The sequence below is a fragment of the Sinocyclocheilus grahami genome, unplaced genomic scaffold (genome assembly GCF_001515645.1).
Source record: "Sinocyclocheilus grahami isolate Dianchi unplaced genomic scaffold, SAMN03320097.WGS_v1.1 scaffold1539.1, whole genome shotgun sequence".
NCBI lineage: Eukaryota > Metazoa > Chordata > Actinopteri > Cypriniformes > Cyprinidae > Sinocyclocheilus > Sinocyclocheilus grahami.
This window is the reverse complement of record NW_015506718.1, coordinates 78270-97604: the sequence shown is the minus strand read 5'-3', so window position 1 is coordinate 97604 and position 19335 is coordinate 78270. Positions and strand designations below refer to the sequence as shown.

The 19335-nt window shown below is 39.5% G+C and overlaps 2 protein-coding genes across 2 annotated transcripts in view; both read right to left on the bottom strand.

Annotated features, from left to right (window-relative positions):
- LOC107571024 (interleukin-1 receptor accessory protein-like 1-B) overlaps positions 1–11531 on the bottom strand; it is a 107403-nt gene extending 95872 nt beyond the window's left edge. Inside the window, exon 1 of the mRNA XM_016257309.1 lies at positions 11382–11531. Within this exon, the coding sequence (XP_016112795.1) occupies positions 11382–11502 (121 nt within the window). The 5' untranslated portion in view covers positions 11503–11531. The remainder of the gene's footprint in view (positions 1–11381) is intronic.
- Positions 11532–18828: 7297 nt separating this feature from the next.
- The window catches only part of LOC107571023 (interleukin-1 receptor accessory protein-like 1-A), a 72542-nt gene continuing 72035 nt past the window's right edge, over positions 18829–19335 (bottom strand). The window contains exon 3 of the mRNA XM_016257308.1: positions 18829–19186. Coding sequence (XP_016112794.1) covers positions 18829–19186 — 358 coding nt within the window. The remainder of the gene's footprint in view (positions 19187–19335) is intronic.

Here is a 19335-nt window from a genome sequence, read left to right as displayed (position 1 = left end):
TTCTTTATTTTATAAAAGCACAACGTTTTGTTGATATTGTGAGTGATTTACAGTTACGAATGATGTATTACCTTACCTTTATGAGCAAAAATGACGGCGTATCCACTGAAACAAAATGCAAGTGATTGCGCTGGCGTCTCCGTGTCCTGCAAAGCGCGCTTCAGCTTCCACTCTCTGCGCAAACTATTGGATACAGCGCACATTTATCTAGGTTTAGATTGTTATATGCTTGAAATGTTTTATATCTATAGATTTTATTTTAGACAAGTCGTGATGATTTGAGAAGGCTAAATTGATCAAGCATATGCTCACTGTCTGCCGCTGGCCACTTGGTCGTTACTGTAAATGCGTAACGTTAATTAGGCTATGTGAGTACTGCTCATGTCTGAAAATAATATATGAAAAACAAAATTATTTTACATAAAAACATTAGGCTATAGCTTATATTTATTTAGTATATTTTTTAATTAATGTAAAAACTAAAATGAATTGTAAAACTGAAAGTATTTTTTTTAAATTGTGTTCAGCATGGTGGGCCGCATCTGAATTCGTGACGGGCCGCGGGTTGAGAACCACTGCCTTATAGACTCAAGAATACATCCAATCCAGACACGGAAGATGCTCTGATTTGAATTTACAACATTTATTTTACCAACCAAACATGTTAGAGGAACACACACATAAATTTAAATAAAGACGAACCCCGGCTGACCGGCCATCGGTCGGACGGGTCAGCGGGTACGAGAGGCTTTATGAGAGCTGGAGAACGGGAGGGAAAATGACAGTGTCACGGCTCCGGCAGCTGTTGTGTGGCAGAGGGGACAAGAAGGTGTAAATTATAGCCTGCTGGTGTTGAAGAGACCACACAGAAATGATTATGTCTAATGTAACCCGACGTTCCCATTAAGAGACAGAGACAGGCCTGTGGATGTTCCTGGGCTCGTGTAACGGGCCGTGATCTGACCCTCCGTGTGAGCAGACGGGAGAACGTGTCTGTGACATGATGAGGCTCAAGTCTGAATTATTCATGCAGTCGCTCACAGTCCATACAAACGTGAAGGACAGTCCTGACCGTTCCTCACCTGCAGTATGCTTTGAACAGTTGAGTGGGGCTTTACAGGTTGGTACATATCCTTCTTACAAATGTTACTTGTCCTGAGAAGACCTCAGTGTCTCTCTCACACACACACACACACACACACATAAGCCAAATAAGACTTATTTCTTCTGGAAGGACGGCCGAGGGCTGTTCCAGTTGCCATTGAAACAATGTGCTATTAAAACTACAGGAAAGTGTTCAGTTAAAACAGGATGATGTGTTTACTGACAGCTCAAGACTCCAGCTCTGCCTGAGAGCCAATTACTCCATCTTGAAAAACAGAGCTAAATATAAATAAGGCACTTGCCTTCTTCTCTCACGTTAGATTCTTTATTCAACAATGCACCGATTGAACAAACCAACACCTTGAAAACATAAATATGCCTGGCATGTCTTGCATCCACAGACTGTCATTATCATTCATTCTCTGTGTCTTATTTTGATTAGAGGTTATAGCCTTTAGTTTCCAAATGAACCTCTAGAGGGAGTAGAGCCGTCAAAACAATCGCAGTAAATGATGTTCTGAAAAAAACAAAACCTCAAGGTCACTGAATCATTCTTTCATGGGTTTGAAAGTTAAACGGATGCCTGATATCATAAAGGTAAGTGGTGAATTTCAAGATGAAAATCCTGAGCGATTCCCAACAGGAGGTTAGAAAAGGTAGGGAAAAAATGTGGGTGTGAGAGCAAAGTGTTTGTGGTTTTCATTAACAGCAGTTTAACACTGAACGCCAAGACACAAATTGAGTGATAATTTGCCAGAGAGATGCATTAATTGATCGTGTGTGAAGTGTGTTCGTCATTACAGATCCCAGATGTATGAATTCATGAGACAGCTGACATTTACACATACTCCATTAGCACTTATCATTCGGAGAAGAGAGAGATAATGTAATGGAAACGATAAATGTATTCTATACAGGAATATGAACACACGTACTGTGCTCAATAACTGTACTTGAAAACTAGGGTTGGGATTCGAACTTGGTACTTTTAAGGGTATCGACCGAATTGCGTCAGTACTACCGAGTACCGATTCACGTTAAATAAATCGGTGCTAAATTTCGGTACCTGAGAACGCATCTGGGCGCATATACGCTACAGAGAGAGAAAGAGAGACCATGTGATGTGATGTCACTCCTGCAACTCGTTCAAACAACACACAGGGCAAGCCGAAATGTTCTGAAGTGTGGTTACATTTCTAGGGCCATATGGTTTCTGCGAAAATGCGGATGGGATCGCGGAGTCCATTCATAAAAACATAATTTACTCTATTGCGCGGAATGCCATGGAATTCATAAATTTTGGACGAATAAATCTAAAGTAGGTCTGCCACTTAATTCGAATCGCGATATGAACTAGTGTCTGTGAATATTAAAATGCAAAAAGACGGTTTAAATATGAATCTTGCATGTTCCGCTTGCCTCTGTATGTATGAATGGCGGAAATGCAGTTTTGTTTACTACACAAATACTGAAGGACGCGTGACGCTTGCGGTGATTTTCGGCCTCTGCGTCTCACTGTATGACGGCATGAACACAAAAACTTAATCTCCAGAGCTGCTATGAGAATCACTTCACGAGAAACCATTTCATTTGAGAAAACTAGCATCATCATACTGTATACACACAGAAACTTCATGGAAACCTGTCAAAATAAAAGTATGGTTTAACATGTAACAGAAATATATTACTCTTGTATTACTTTTGTACAGTATAATGTACATCTTTAAATATTCAATTTTCTATCAAATTTAAATAAAACAATTAAATGATAAAAATAAATATTACAACCAGATTAATCACTTAATTGTAGAAAAAATAAAAAAAATAATACAATTATTAGCCTATTAAAAATGTTTTAAAGGAATATTCACACAATTTCTCTTTCATGTATTCATTTCAATAGTAAACCTCAGTTTGTTTGCCAAAAAATAAAAGGGTTTAATTTTCATTTGATTTAAAATAAATGTTTAATGCCTTCATTTGATTTTCAGAAAAATTAAAACAGGAAATTGAGACTTGTGGACTTATTTTTTCACTGAAATAATTGTTTTTGTAATTACACAGAGAGTAAAGTACCGAGAAAAGGTACCGTTGGGTACTGGCACTGAAATTCAGGTACCGATACGGCACCAGTTAAAATGTGAACGGTACCCAACCCTATTGAACACTCATAATCTAATGCTGACTGCAATCTAGATGTTCTGACCCACCATAGCCCCACCCACTCCTCTGGCCACTCCTCTAACTCCACCTTAGTCACGCCCACTCCTTTAATCAAACACCTCTAACTCCATCCCTAGCCCCACCCACTCGTCTGAGCCTACCTCTAACTCCACCCCTAGCACCACCCACTCGTCTGAGCCTACCTCTAACTCCACCCCTAGCACCACCCACTCCTCTGGCCATACCTCTAAGTCTACCCTGACCACATCCACTCTCCTGAGCACTCATCTAAAACCACCCTAACCACACCCACTCCTCTGATCACATCTCTAACTCCCCCCTAGACCCACCCACAGCTCTGAGCACACCTCTAACTCCACCCCTAGCCCCACCCACTCATCTGGCCATACCTCTAACTTCACCCTGACCACACCCACCCCTCTGACCACACCCCTGCCTTTAACTCCACCTCTAGCTCTACTCCCAATCACAGCTGATCTCAGCATTCTGAAAGCTCCTTTTGAAGCAAACTGAATGATAACTAATGGAAGCCTCTACACTCACGATCACACACTCAGACTGTGATTCATAGAGAAAATGGGACATATTAACAGCCATTAAGGGCTGAATGAAAGGAAAAGGTGCATTCATGTGTCCCGTAGCTCTGTAATGCAGGTCAGAGAGCACACTACCACACAACCCTTTTTTGGATGGCTGTTATTGAAGATATTCATTTCACACAGTAAAGAAAACACATCAAATGGCCTTTTATTCACTGACTCGCTTTTAAGACATGTGCCGAGTGCTTTCTGTGAGAGGAGGATTAAAAGCTAGAGAAAGAGAAACGTGGAAGGGATAGCAGACATACACAGCCTCATACTGTATATAAAACCAGTAACCACATGAATACATGATTTAATAAGCACAAATATTTCAGGACAAAAGAGACATGAATGGAGAAGAATAAGGAAGACTATCAGCTTTAAACAGATGACATGTGCAGGCTTTCCTGCTGAAAACCGTCTCTCCAGATGGTTCGACACTCAGCTGGTCCATGCTATCCTGGCCTCTGTTCTGGATTCCCAGGATGCCGACCAGAGGCGGAAACTTGGACTCAAGTTGTACTTATGTCGCAAGTACTTACAAGTCGCAAGTATGTACTTATGACTTGCGACTTGACTTGGACCTGGACCTAAGAGACTCGTGAACATGTCTGATGCTGACTGTTATGTGTGTCTCATCTAACCACTAATGAGAATAATCGGGCAATAGTAACGTAATGGTACTAAAGATCTAAGTTTCAGGATACTTTCTAATTACTCTGATGCAATGTTGATAAGCAAATGCTGCACACAATAATAGAATGAAAAATGGTTTTGTATAACATCATCTTGGATGATGTTTTGGTAACAGTGTTGGGGAGTAGCTAGCTACAAGTAGCGACGCTACTAGCTTTACATTTTTCAGTAGCTTTACAGTAGTGACGCTACTTAGCGCGACCAAACGCTACATTTCGTTTTGCATTCTGACGAGTCACGAGCCTATAATGCATTGAAGCAGCAGCACAGCATCTTCTTCTGACAAGATCACAAACTAAATTTGTTCATTACCTACATCTGTTGTGATCTCACGCATCGCGTGGCTTTACAGTCTTTCCACCGACAAGAGATCGTCTGATGATATTGCAAAGGGTGTACAGGAGTGGATATTTCACATGAATCAACTGTAATTTATGCAAAACAAAGATTAAAATGCGGTCTATGTCAAAGACTTAAAGCACATACAAGAGGTGAATAATAGCCTTTTTAAACTGATTAATTTTTCTTCTTTATTGCACTCTAGATCAAATGTCTATTTTACAATGATGAACGGTCATAATATAATCTGTCCCCCCACAGTTTTGTAATGAACACTAATCGAACAGAAAATAAAATCGCGATAGTTTGCTTATCATTTAACAAAGGTTGGTTGCGGCAGGATTCACGCACGCAGCTGATGATTGACATCTCAATTTACAGTCAGTAAATACCACATGAGCTGTGAGTTTAACCTGCTTATTTTATGACTCCTCCGTATCCAGTTTGTTGCATACATTTTGTTCTTACATTGGTGTTACGTTTGTAGCAATATACTAATATAACTAAAATAACTATTTAACTATACAGTATTTTATTATTGTGTGTATCGAATAGTTTACAAAATCAAATGATTGGGACACTTTTTGTCATTGAAATGGCTTGGAAAAGTGTCCCAATCCACCTGAATTCACCCTACGCTTTGAAATCATGATTGCATTACAGTATATTGTTTTAAACCCCAAATATTTTACTTATAACTTCATTATAATTCTTCATGAATAATTATTTAGTTATTTGTAATGTTAATTGTAAAAAAAATAAAGAATAATAATAAAAAAAAATTGAAAGTAGTTTCAATGTAGCTAGCTACTTTTTGACAGTAACAGCTACAGTAACTTTTCAGAAGGGAAGCTTGAACGTAGCTTATCTACTTTCATTTACGAGTAGCTTGTAGCTGGTCAAGCTACAGTTTCAGAGTAGCTTCCCCAACACTGTTTGGTAATGCGCTCATCGCAATGTGTTCTGGGACTAATCAAGGTATGGTTTGAGGCAGAGGTTCTCTGCAAGCATGCAAAGGGGCTACATTAATAAATAATAACAATTATAATTAATATATAAAAAATAATTAACTCAGTTAATGTGCTAAAATACACAAAATCAACACGTACATTTTTTTCACACCTTAATAACTTTTTTTTATTTTGTATTTGACATGCCCAGCTTCTGACAGTGAAAACAAGCAGCTTTGTCATAATGACAAAGTCATATCATATATGGGGTCTTTAGAATGGAGAAGGTTGAGAAGCACCGCTTCAAGGCCACACAGTCAGAGCTCTTACATAACCAGAGCGTCAATATCATGTGTTAGTCCCAGTATGGATCTCTCTGACCTGAATATGGTTCTCAGAATCCAGAACTCACTCGTGCTCCATAAAGATGGAGGATCCTGTGTAATTAATGAAGAACACTTTAAAAACAGCCCTTCATTTGACCAGGCCTCACTAATGACTGCTAAATATAACTGCATTAGACATTCTCCTCCACGCCGCTCATTTATTTAAAACGACTCTGAGCTCAGAGGAAAAGTGCCTCCTCATCACAAACCCGACACACATCAGGACAGCAGCCTCAGCTTCTCTTTTAGTTTCCCTTCACAATCAGCCTGCTGCCGTGCGTCACACCACTCGTCAGTTTGAGAAGATCCTAAATAAAGGATATCAATTAAACATCATAAATGTCCAGATGGCTTTAGTCCCACTGTAATTAGTCAGATTTTTGTTAAAGGATAAGTCTACTTCCAGAATAAAAATGTCCTCCCCCATGTCATCCAGGATGTTCATGCCTTTCTTTCTTCAGTCACAAAGAAATTAAGTTTTTTGAGGAAAACATTGCAGGATTTTTCTCCATATAGTGGACTTCAATGCTGGCCAACGATTTGAACGTCCAAAATGCAGCTTCAAAGAGCTCTACACGATCCCAGCCGAGGATTAATAATAATAATAATAATTATCTAGCGAAACGATCTGTCATTTTTCTGAAAAAAAATTATATTTATACACTTTTTAACCACAAATGCTTGGCTAGCGTTAGCTCTGTGATGTGCGTCTTTATCAGCTGATGTTGGAAAGGTCACGCGTGATGTAGGCGGAAGCACCGACCCAGTGTTTACAAAGCCAACATGCAAAAAAGTCATTGCCCTTTACAAAGGTAAAACAATGATGTGGGATGATTTTAAAGTTGGAGGAGAAAATGAGATGGAGTTTTTAACCAAAGTCCACAGATGAAGAACTAACCGCGCGTGACCTTTCCAACAGGATTACATAATGTGTGAAGACATATCGCAGAGCTAGCGCAAGCCCAGCATTTGTGGTTAAAAAATGGATAATTATGATTTTTTTTAAGAAAATGACTGATTGTTTTGCTACATAAGAAAATGCAGTTTCAAAGAGCTCCACATGATCCCAGCCGAGAAATAAGGGTCTTATAATCATAACAATCGCTCATTTTCTTTAAAAAAATTATATTTATACACTTTTTAACCACAAATGCTTGGCTAGCGTTAGCTCTGTGATGTGCGTCTTTATCAGCTGATGTTGGAAAGGTCACGCGTGATGTAGGCGGAAGCACCGACCCAGTGTTTACAAAGCCAACATGCAAAAAAAGTCATTGCCCTTTACAAAGGTAAAACAATGATGTGGGATGATTTTAAAGTTGGAGGAGAAAATGAGATGGAGTTTTTAACCAAAGTCCACAGATGAAGAACTAACCGCGCGTGACCTTTCCAACAGGATTACATAATGTGTGAAGACATATCGCAGAGCTAGCGCTAGCCCTGCATTTGTGGTTAAAAAATGGATAATTATGATTTTTTTTTTTTTCAGAAAATGAGCGATGGTTTCTCTAGATAAGACCCTTATTCCTCGGCTGGGATCGTGTAGAGCTCTTTGAAGCTGCATTTTGGACCTTGAAAATCGCTGGCCACCATTGAAGTCCACTATATGGAGAAAAATCCTGGAATGTTTTCCTCAAAAACCTTAATTTCTTTGTGACTGAAGAAAGAAAGACATGAACGTCTTGGATGACATGGGGGTGAGTAAATTATAAGGACATTTTCATTCTGGAAGTGGACTTATCCTTTAATGATCATGTGAGATACACGTTAATCAGACTGTGACTGACTCCGGAAGCATCACACGGCATGTGTTTTATTGGACAGCGCATCATGTCACATGCTCTGGGACAGAGATGTCAGCTGCATCTCAACTACAAAACGCCCGCTGCAGCTTCAGGTAAGCATACTGATGAGACGACAGAGAGAAATGTGGAGTGGTGTTATATATGAAGAGGGTCGGCTGCCGTTTAACCCTGTAAAGAGAGCGGCCGCTGGACGAGCGTCTCCATCAGTAATGTGTTTATGAAAATGAGCCACATGACAGATCACATGCTCATCCATCATACTGAATACTCCAAACGCTCTCTCTCTCTCTCTCCGTTCTCTTCAGCCATATTTTTCTTCTCTCTGCATCAAGTCTTCGTTTATTTCTCTCGCTCTTTCTACTGCAGCTGTTCTCTTTATTTCCCTCTCTCTCTCTCATTTGTAATATGGCAGTACAGGAAGCATAAGGTGGGAATATCTCTCATTAGTTTCCACTCGGTTGCCATGACGACAGCAGTTTGAGTGACAGATCTGAAGTTGGGCTGACAGGTGACGTGTGGTGCCACAAACAACACAACACACACTAATATCACACACAAGCGGCGACTGCCTCATCTGAGCTCATATGAAAAAGCACAAGAGGAAAAAAACATAATAAAATGTTGACATTAAATATTGATTTTTATGTGGGATGAGCTTTACTGTTCCTGGAGAGAGACAGAGAGAGAGCTGCACAAACACACTCAATGCTTCAGCGTTTCCTCCAGGAAAAATCCAAATACTCTCAGAAAGGACAGCAGCGCCTGAAACAGAGACCCTCTGCACACCATCATTATACTCAATTAGGTGAATAATTATTCACCCTTCATTTGATAATCAGTGGACAGGACTGAACGCCGCTGTGATGTTCACCTGCTCTCCAGCACGACGCTGTTATATAACAGCTCCTCTCTGAGCCGCAGGATGCAGCTGTAAGCTGATCCATATCTCTCTGGCAAAACTCTGGCTAGGAACCCAGTTCCTAATGCATTATAAAATAATACCAAAACTGTATTACCACTGCCACAAAAAAAACGATGCTGCAGCATTCAAAGCACATGCTGGAAACCTGACGCAAAGCTGCATTTCTCAGTGAATATACAGCGAACGATCAGACGCGTGGCGATTCTGTTAGTGTCTCCAGACGAATTAAGACACTAACAGAACTGAAAACAGGTGATTCCATGGAAACACCATAACGCTTCTGTGATTAAATGACTCAATGAATCATACTGAATCAAAAGCTGTGGCTTAAACAATGGGAAAATTAATTTAGGGCATAACGCTGATTTTAATAGTGTGTAACATCACTAATATCAAACATGAATAAGACACCCACCTATCCTGAACATCAACACACATGTATGTTTTCTATGAAGCCGAGCTGCAAAAGTATTTATTCAAAATTCAATCTTTCCCAGCTTTGACATCAGAATTAGGTTAGCAGACAGCATTAAAAATATCTTTGTTTTATGTTGATTTCGATTTAGAATACATGGCAAAGACATGGTGGAAAATACATTTGCAATCGGATATTAGAGACTTGAGCTGGAATTAATATGGAGTTTTTTTTATGAATATCCAGAGGGAGTTCATCATACTCCTGAAGACTTCCGTCTCTTTCCATAAAAGAAAAATAAATCTATCTCTACCCTCCCATTCGGGAACATGTTTTAAGCACTGACTCTGAGCCAAATCCATGACACAAATTCAATAAGTATAATCATCTGTTTTCATTAGTCGGGCTGACGTCCTATAGGAAGCAGATGAGCCATTTCTATAAGTCATCCGTATTAATAAGCTGCATCTGGCTGTTTGGTGAACAGTGGAAACTGAACACAGAGGATTTGCTCTTTCCCTGTGAGCACAAACTGGACTGTGCTGTTCACTCCTGAAGGACAGTTTAAGGGTCTGTGATAGTAATGAGCTTTTATCTGACTGACACACGGATGGTCTGAGTAACTGACGGCTCACGTAAGAGCACATGAAGGTGAACCATTAGAAACTGCAGGAGAAAAAACACAACGAGAGACAGAGCATCAGGACAGAAAAACCCACAGCAGAAGCACTGACAGACATGAGCCCGTCATCTTTAATATCCCATATTGCATGGATGTGCATGCCTTTTACATTTTTATTATACATTTTTATTGGGGCAAACACACTAATTACATTTAAAGGTAATTTAAAAAGATGACAGTCACTATAACATAATCAAACATTTTAAATGTCATTGCGATTGTCATATTAAGTGAACTTTAGTTTTGTGTCATGATATATCATCCTGAAACCTGAAAATGTATAATTTAGAACAATTTGATTTATATATCGAATTGGTGTGTGTGCGTCTGTGTTTTGTGTGTGTGTGTGTGTGTGTGTATGTGTGAGTCTGTGCTGTGTGTGCGTCTGTGTTTTCTGTGTTTTGTGTGTGTGTGTGAGTGTGTGTGCGTATATGCGTGCTTCTGTGTTGTGTGTGTGTGCGTCTGTGTTTTGTGGGTGTGAGTGTGTGTGTGTGTGCGTGTATGTGTGCGTCTATGTTGTGTGTGTGTGTGTGCGTCTGTGTTTTGTGTGTGTGTCGGTGTGTGTGTGTGTGAGTGTGTGTGCGTCTGTGTTTTGTGTGTGTGTGCGTGTATGTGTGCGTGTGTGTGCATCTGTGTTTTGTGGGTGTGTGTATGTGTGCGTCTGTGTTGTGAGTGTGTGTCTGTGTCTGTGCTGTGTGAGTGCGTGTGTGTGTGAGTGTGTGTGTCTGTGGTGTGTGTGCATGCGTGCGTGTGTGTATCTGTGTTGTGTGCGTGTGTGTGTGCATCTGTGTTGTGTGTGTGAGTGTGTGCATCTGTGTTGTGTGTGTGTGTGTGTGTGAGTGAGTGAGTGAGTGTGATTCGTTCAAATGGCTGATTCATTCAGGAATTAAGTAAATGGCTGTTTATGAATGGGCCTTTGATTCACACGATTCGTTCAAAATGCGGATTCATTCAGAAACTAAACACCGCTGTGTAGCACGGACGCGCAACAATTCTGCTGTGGATTTAAAGGTAATATGTTCTCTGCAAAATTGAGCAAAAGCACATAATATTGTGTTTAAAAGATAACACAATATCAACTTCTTATTTACTCGTATTTACTTATTTATATCGTATGATATAAATAATATGAGACAAAAACTCATACAGGGGCATTTCTTACACAAATATCTTGAATTATAATGCATAACTGCATTTATGGAGCTGTTGCCCTGCATCATATTTGTCAGCAGTCACTGTATGAACTGTAAGATGCTTAGACGCTTAACTCTGCAGGAATGATCTGAACCGGACACACCTCATCAGGAGAGCTCGTCTTACCTGTGACGGACAGCTCGGTGGTCCTCCTCACCACGAAACTCCCAAACTGTAATTCGCAGGTGTAATTCCCGATGTCGTCTTCCCGCACGTCTCTGATGGAGAGCACATCCGCCTTCCTCATGATGCTCTGTCTCCACTGCTTCGGCCGGCATTCCTGCATCCATAAACACATGGGCTGTTTAATGCAGTTAATGCATTTCATTGGAATGACGCGTTAATAAATCGCCTTCGATGCTGTCGATAGATCGCAGCACTACTGATTTCATGCTTAACAGTGTTTTGACAACAGCTTGAGTTTCATCTGTAAATTGCCTACCAAACTGCCTGTCAATCATTTATTGAGCACTTAATAATTTCCATATCGATGAGCAGATGAGTTTATTATCAAGGCAGCGAACCACGAGAAGATGATGCACAAACTGTGCTGAAGTTAACCAGTGTTAAACTCAGGAAAAAAATACAACTCCCTGAACAGAAGAAACAACACAATGCAGAACGGAGAGAAGAAAGGACAGAAAGTGCTGACTCAAAGAAGAGTGAACGGAGACTAAGAGACCGACAGCATGAAAACTAAAGATTAACATCCCTCCACTACATGTGATCCCCAGCTCCAGTCTTATAATTAGCCTGCGGTTTGATTCCCTGCTGAAATAATACGACGCTGTTGTTCCTGTAAGACTAAACGCAGCTCTCATCAAAACACAGGTGAACAAAACCACAGATACAAATACACTGAGAAACAGTGAAAGGAGAATGTGAAACCTCTACAGCAGTGGATCACAACCAGGAAGCTTTAACCCTTGTTATTATGTTTGAGTTTTGAGTATGATTTTTATGTTAGGAGTCTAATTAAATTCAACACAATGCACCAAAAAGTCACACCATGTAAAAAAGAGGTAAAACAGTAAACCTTTAACATGAATACTTCTCACACATTACAACAAAAATAAACATGAGAACATATGATTTTTAAAATTGTAATATTTAAAAATTTTTAATGGTCCTTTTCCAAAAAAAGCATGTAAAGCATGGCACTAGCAATGCTGAGATCATGGGTTGGATTCCCAGTGAAATAACTCTGCTTGAACACATAAAAATTTATGTTTTTAATGCAGTGTACATTTCTTCAGATAAAAGCATCTGCCAAATGCGTAAATGTAAATGTAAATGTGAATCCCCTCAGAGGGTAGCTGAGAACCTACATTGCAAAACACAGTTGAGGTCAAAAGTTTACATACACCTTGCAGAATCTGCAAAATGTTAATTATTTTACCAAAATAAGAGGTATCATACTAAAAGTTTATTTAGTACTTACCTGAATAAGATATTTCACATGAAAGATGCTTACATATAGTCCACAAGAGAAAATGACAGTTGAATGATCCCATTCAAAAGTTTACCTCCCCTTGATTCTTAATACTGTGTTGTTACCTGAATGATCCACAGCTGCGTGTTTAACAGTTAAACCGCCCACTGTTTTTCAGAAAAATCCTTTGGATTCTTTGGCATTTTTGAGTATTTGAACCCTTTCCAACAATGACTGTATGAATTTGAGAGCCATCTTTTCACACTGAGGACAACTGAGGGACTCAAACACAACTATTACAGAAGCTTCAGACGCTCGCTGATGCTCCAGAAGGAGAAACCATGCATTAAGAGCCTTTTGAACAGAATGGAGATGTGTACATTTTTCCTATTTTGTCTAAATATCATATTTTTATTCATTTAGTGCTGCCCTTCAGAAGCTACAGAAGATAGCTACGTGTTTCCCAGAAGACAAAATAAGTTAAATTTACCCTGATCTTCAAATTCAAAAAGTTTTCTAAATGCATGGTTTCTCCTTCTGGAGCATCAGCGAGCGTCTGAAGCTTCTGTAATAGCTGCGTATGAGTCCCTCAGTCGTCCTCGGAGTGAAAAGATGGCTCTCAAAATCATACAGTCACTGCTGGAAAGGGTTCAAATACACAAAAATGCTGAAAAACTAAAAGGATTTTTCGGAAGAACAGCTTTTTCTAGTTTAAACCGTATTTTAATTTTCATCAGTTTTATCCTGTGACCCACAACGCAATATAAGTTATATTTAAATAATCTAACTTTATTAAAATTCTTTTAAAAAAAAAAACTTAATTACTTATTTTTCCCTTAAACATCTGTTGATTTATTAAAGGAACAAACAGCTCTTGAAAGTCCTGGAATCATAAAAAAATAATAATTGTGCGTAATTAATTTAATATACTGACACTCCCACTTTCTGTTAATTAAACCATTTGAAAACAAGTATTTGTCACCGCGAGCATTGTCAAAAAATATGCAAGATTATAATAGGGGCCTGATGTAGTGAAGCACAGCGAGCTGCTGTAGATTCACTGAGCCGCTGGTAGACGAAAGGGTGTGACATATCTGTGACACGCAGAGGATCATGGGTAATTTCTGGAATCTGCAGAATCTCCTGAATTCTCCAAAGCTAAAGCCATCTCACGCCATTAACTGTGCCGTCAGCTTTAGTGGGGAATCTTTATGAGGCGGAGATGCAGATTCAACGTGACGTGAGATCACCAGACAGATGGACACACCTGTGCAAATGAGTTTAAATATCCTGACCTGCGTGCGGCTGATCTAAACATCTCACTGAAAGCTTGTTTCCTCAGGAGGAGTGTTTCTGCTGTTTTATATCAGTACACAGATAATATTTTTACCCACAGTTCCACGCTCATTTGCACATAAGGTAAGAATATCAGTGAATCCACTAAAAATTGGGTCGGTTTATAATTAATGGCATCTTGACTAAACGTATGATCATGTTTGATTCATTGTTGGAAGCATTAAGGACCTTGCAGGAGAATTTATCACGGTTAATTAGTGGATGAAGGCAGCCGTTATGTGGGAATAGGGAAGCTTGCATTGGTTAAATCATTAAACACGGGCCGTAATTCCTTCTGAACGCCTGCGGATCACACAGAAATCCAGAGCGTTTCACCGAACATGAAAATACAGTCAAACTCGACACAAAAAGCGGCCAATCAGAGTGTACGAGGAGCGCGAGCTGTCCAATGAGATTTACAGTACTAGTCAAAAGTCTCCAAATATTATGAGTTTTTAATGTTTTAGTGTAGTCTGTTCTGCTCACCAAGGCTGCAATTATTTGATCAAAAATACAGTACAGTAAAAACAGTGAAATATTATTACAATGTAAAACAGCTGTGTTCTGTGAGTATCTGTTAAACTGTAATGTATTTCTGTGATGCACAGCTGTATTTTCAGCATCATTCCTCCAGTCTTCAGTGTCACATGATCTTCAGAAATCAGTATAATATGCTGATCTGCTGCTCCAGAAACATTTCTGATTATTATCAATGTTGAACACAGTTGTGCTGCCCAAGATTTGTGTGGAAACTATCATACACTACCATTACAATTTTTATGGTGTGTGTTTTATTAATAGAAATTAATGCTTTTATTTAGCAAATATGCATTAAATTGATCAAAAGTGACAGTAAAGACATTTATAATGTTACAAAATATTTATATTTCAAATAAATAATGTTCTTTTTCACCTAAGAATCATAAAAAAATATTCACCAAACTATTGAGCATAAACAGTTTTTAGCATTGATAATAATATGAAACATTAATAACTGAGCACCAATAATAATTGTTTTTACTGTATTTTTGATAAAATAAATGCAGTCTTGGTGAGCAGAAGAAACTTCAGAAGAAATCACAAAAAAAATCGTAATGTTTTCAAACTTTTGACAAGCTCTGTACATTTTGACGCTGCATGAGGACGCGTGTGAATCAAACAGTGATTCTGAAGGATGTCAAAAAGCCAGATGCATTTCCGCCACATTCACGTCTGTGATGCAGCACTCGGTTCATTTCTCTGACTATAACAGATGGAATTGAGCATTCTGGGGGAAATGTTAATGAAATACGCCTTCAGACGCAGCCTGAGAGTCAGAAATGCTGTCCCTCGAGTGACGTCTGTCCGAGGATGCACTGCGGCCCGTCGTGGTTCACTACAGCGCTTCTTTAAATCAGTATTTTATGAGCGCTGGGTTATTTATGAGCCGGAGGAAGGTCAGGCTCTGCTGGGAGTGGAGGAGACACGATTCGGACAGACGCATAACTCATGTGTCGCAGCGCCGAGGCCGGCTGATTAACTATATACTGCTGGAGCCCGACACACCGCCACTGTTTACCCATAATGCCTCTCAGGCCTCAATTCAGCCAGTATCCCTCCGCTAACATGAAGTTAGACCTGTTCTCTCTCTTCATCACCACGTCTCTCAATCCTTTCAGTCACCAGAGCCTGGTCCGTCACATAAACCCATGAACACCTGCTTCTCGTCTCAGTTTCTAATGCTTGTTTCTGACTTTTCAGCTCTGTTAACTATTCTAATGTTTACTGACTGTTTAAATTAATGTGATGTGTACATTTGACTGCCACACCAATAATAAATCATTCTGATGGTGCAGATACAGATGAGTGCGGCTCTACACTGTGTCTGAACACAACAACAATATAGTACTGATCGAACACACACACACACACACACACACACACACATAAATACAGGTCATGAGGTCAAAGGTGACTGCACCATATATGATTGAAGTTAGATTTCAACTCAACTCCAAATTCAAGTAACCACTCTGCTTTTTAACTCCCCTAATTAAATGAAGCCTACATTTTACAATCAACACTAACACTGAAAAATAAATCACAAAATCACATTTCATTCTTAATGGATCAAATTATTCCATGTTCAAAGACACAATTAAATTGTTCAGAGATTCATTGATCGTTAGTGCAGATAAACTAAAATGCCCCTGCCTCTTTAGAAATTCAGTTTACAGTTTGTTTCAACAGCTTACACACATTTTCAAAACGTTGCCTCTTTTTTTCATAACTTCACACACAAATCCAAGAATTGCACACAAAATGCAAAAAGCCTCTCATCTCTTGCAAAATGAAGCGCTGCATTCAAAATATCACAAACACATCTCAAAAGCAAACATTTGCAAACAGCTTTGCCATAATATTAATCCTGTTAGATTTGTGTGTTACATAGAGAACTGTGTTGTGTTTCGCAAAAAGTGTTTTATGAAATTGAAAACTGAGTCAAAGACCGTTAATTAGTGTATGGCTTTGTAGATTTGGTGTGTGCTTCTGCTGTTTGAGTGTCAGCTTTCAGAAACGGTGACAAGAGAAGATTGTGTGGAAGCAGTTGAAAAAAACTGTAAATGCAATTTCATAATTCGGAAGAACGGCTAAAAATTAGTAGTAAAAAAAAAAGAAGTAGTAAAAATTATTCATGCAGCTGATGAAGATGATGAAAAACTATGCAGATGATGAGATGATAAACAATTTCAGAGGAAAGAGCGGATGAGTTCGTAAGCGTGGATGGAGCCATTCGAGTCCTGAAGAAACAAAACCCGTTTACCTCATTACCGCACTTATATAACCAAACACCATGTTTAATATCTGATAGGAATGAAAGAGAGTCAGTGAAGGACAGAATTACAGGCTGTTCAATGGATTATACTGTTAATTAACAACATGACAACTGTTCAGCTGATGCAATCTAGACATGAAAACTTACACGAGTCAAGAGAAAGAGAAAGATTCTCGTCAAATTAAGACTCAACGGTCTGTTCCTGATGGTCATGTGATCTGATGGATATATTAGAGGAGCGGGAGCGAGGTACAGTAATACGCTTGTGTTGTGATGAATACGCTCCTTTAAACTCCACTGAAGTTCTCCTTCATCATTTGTTACAGTGTTTCGCTTCAGATCAAAGCTGTCTCAGTTCATAGAGAGACTCAAACGTCTTCTTCTCCTAATGAGGGAACCTAATGAGCCATTGACAGGAAACGGCCTTTACCTGCGAGGTTAACGACGTACTACAACATGAGACGTACTACGCCACGCTTTTCCCGTTTCTGGTGGATTGACCTCCGTGGCGGAACTGCTGCTGTTCACAAACACCGTCACATCAGAGGAACCGGCGCTCAAATCTTTCATTTACTTCAGAGACATGACCTGAATCGAAAATGCATGAAACCTAATTATTGAACGCACATCATAAATGGTAAAAGTGTGGCATCAGAAAGAGCGGAATGAAAGCATCACGAGGTGGTATGATCTGATCTCATCATGTGCTTCACTCACAGCTGTCATTTGTTTTGATGAGTCTCTATATTAATACACCAGACACAAGTCCATTCTCCTCTGTCTCTATCTGTCTTGAGTTAGTGTTGCTCCTGATTACTGTAAATGGATGTGACCATCAGCCCAAATCAAATCCCTGCAAACTCGCCCATTACAAAACAACAGATTCACAATGAGAGAGACCACAATTCAGAAAGACTGTCAAAAGAACTCCTGGGGCCTCTGTGATTCCTGAGATGTGAAAAACGTGGGATGGAATTGCAAAATCCAGTCATAAAAATGGAATTCACTGTATAACACGGAATGTCATGGCATTTTCCGATTTTGGATGAATAAATCAAAAGTAGTCAATGGTGAGTACACATAAATCATCAGACGGTCTAGTGTCTTTGAATATTGAACCAAGACAGGACTATTTAAACATGAATCTGCATGTTCTGTGTGAATGAGAGCCGTAGTTTGGACTGATACACAAACTCAAACACGCGTGACGCTCACAGTGTTTCAACATATGAGCGCATAACTTCATCTCCAGAGCTGCTCTGACAGTCACTTCAGCAGCTTTACAGCGTTTATGTTGAGAAAAATCACCGTCAAACACACACTGAGACTCTCAGACCTTCAGCACAAACCGCCAACATAAAAGTCCAGTTTAACTTGAAGAAATTGTGACAGAAATATATTACTATTGTACAGTAGAATGTACATCTCAATGTAATAATAATACTAATACTAATATTAACACTAATAATAATAATTATTATTATTATTATTTCTATTTCATTCACTATATTGCTTTGTCATCTCAAGTCACCTTTATTTCTATAGCACTTTATAAAATACAGATTGTGTCAAAGCAGCTTTACAGTGTTAAACAGGAAAATAGTGTGTTGATAATGCAAGAGGACAATAAAGTCAGTTCATCATTGATTCAGTGTTGTCATCACTCAGCTCAGTTCAGTTCAAATAGTATCTGTGCAATCAAGTCAACAATATTGCCAGAAAATAAGTGTCTAATCATCTAATCAAATTTTATTGATGACTTTAATAATGTTTTTGAGGATGATATGCACCTCTTGAGTAGATCTGCTTACAGCTGATTCACTACTGATCCAGTAATCACAAACATTCGTCTTGGGAATTGGGATTTACATTTAACAAAGACAGTCATGATGCTGCCAAATCAGTGTGACGATATACACACAAATCAGCTTCAGGTAAACGTTCAACATGAGATCACACACACACACACACACACACAGAGGAAGAAACAGCTAGTACCTTAACACGCATGAGTAATGTCCGGCGTCCTGTAACTCGGCCGGTCTGAACCAGATGGAGTCCTCCTCTTTACTCATCCGGCTCCCGTCGAATGAAATGGGCTCCTCGAAGTCTCCATGGCCGGTGCTTTTGTACCACATCAGACTGAGTCCGGCACTCTGAGCATGTGTGTAGTTCGCACGGATGTATCCATAAAATAAAGCGCATTTAATCCTCACAGGCTCCCCGAGCAGAACTTTGTATTTCAGGTAGTCCACAGACCAATCCGTACAGCCGTCCACTGCGGAGACAGAGAACACTGCGTTAATACAACAGGACCGACGTACAGCATCTGACAGCACAACATGAGGCCTTGATACATGAAATAACACAGTCAGACACAGATCAGGGCCAGTGTGTGTGTGAGTGTGCGAGTGAGTGTGTGTGTGTGTGTGTGTGTGAGTGAGTGAGTGAGTGAGTGATTGTGAGAGTGAGAGTGTGTGTGTGTGTGTGTGTGTGTG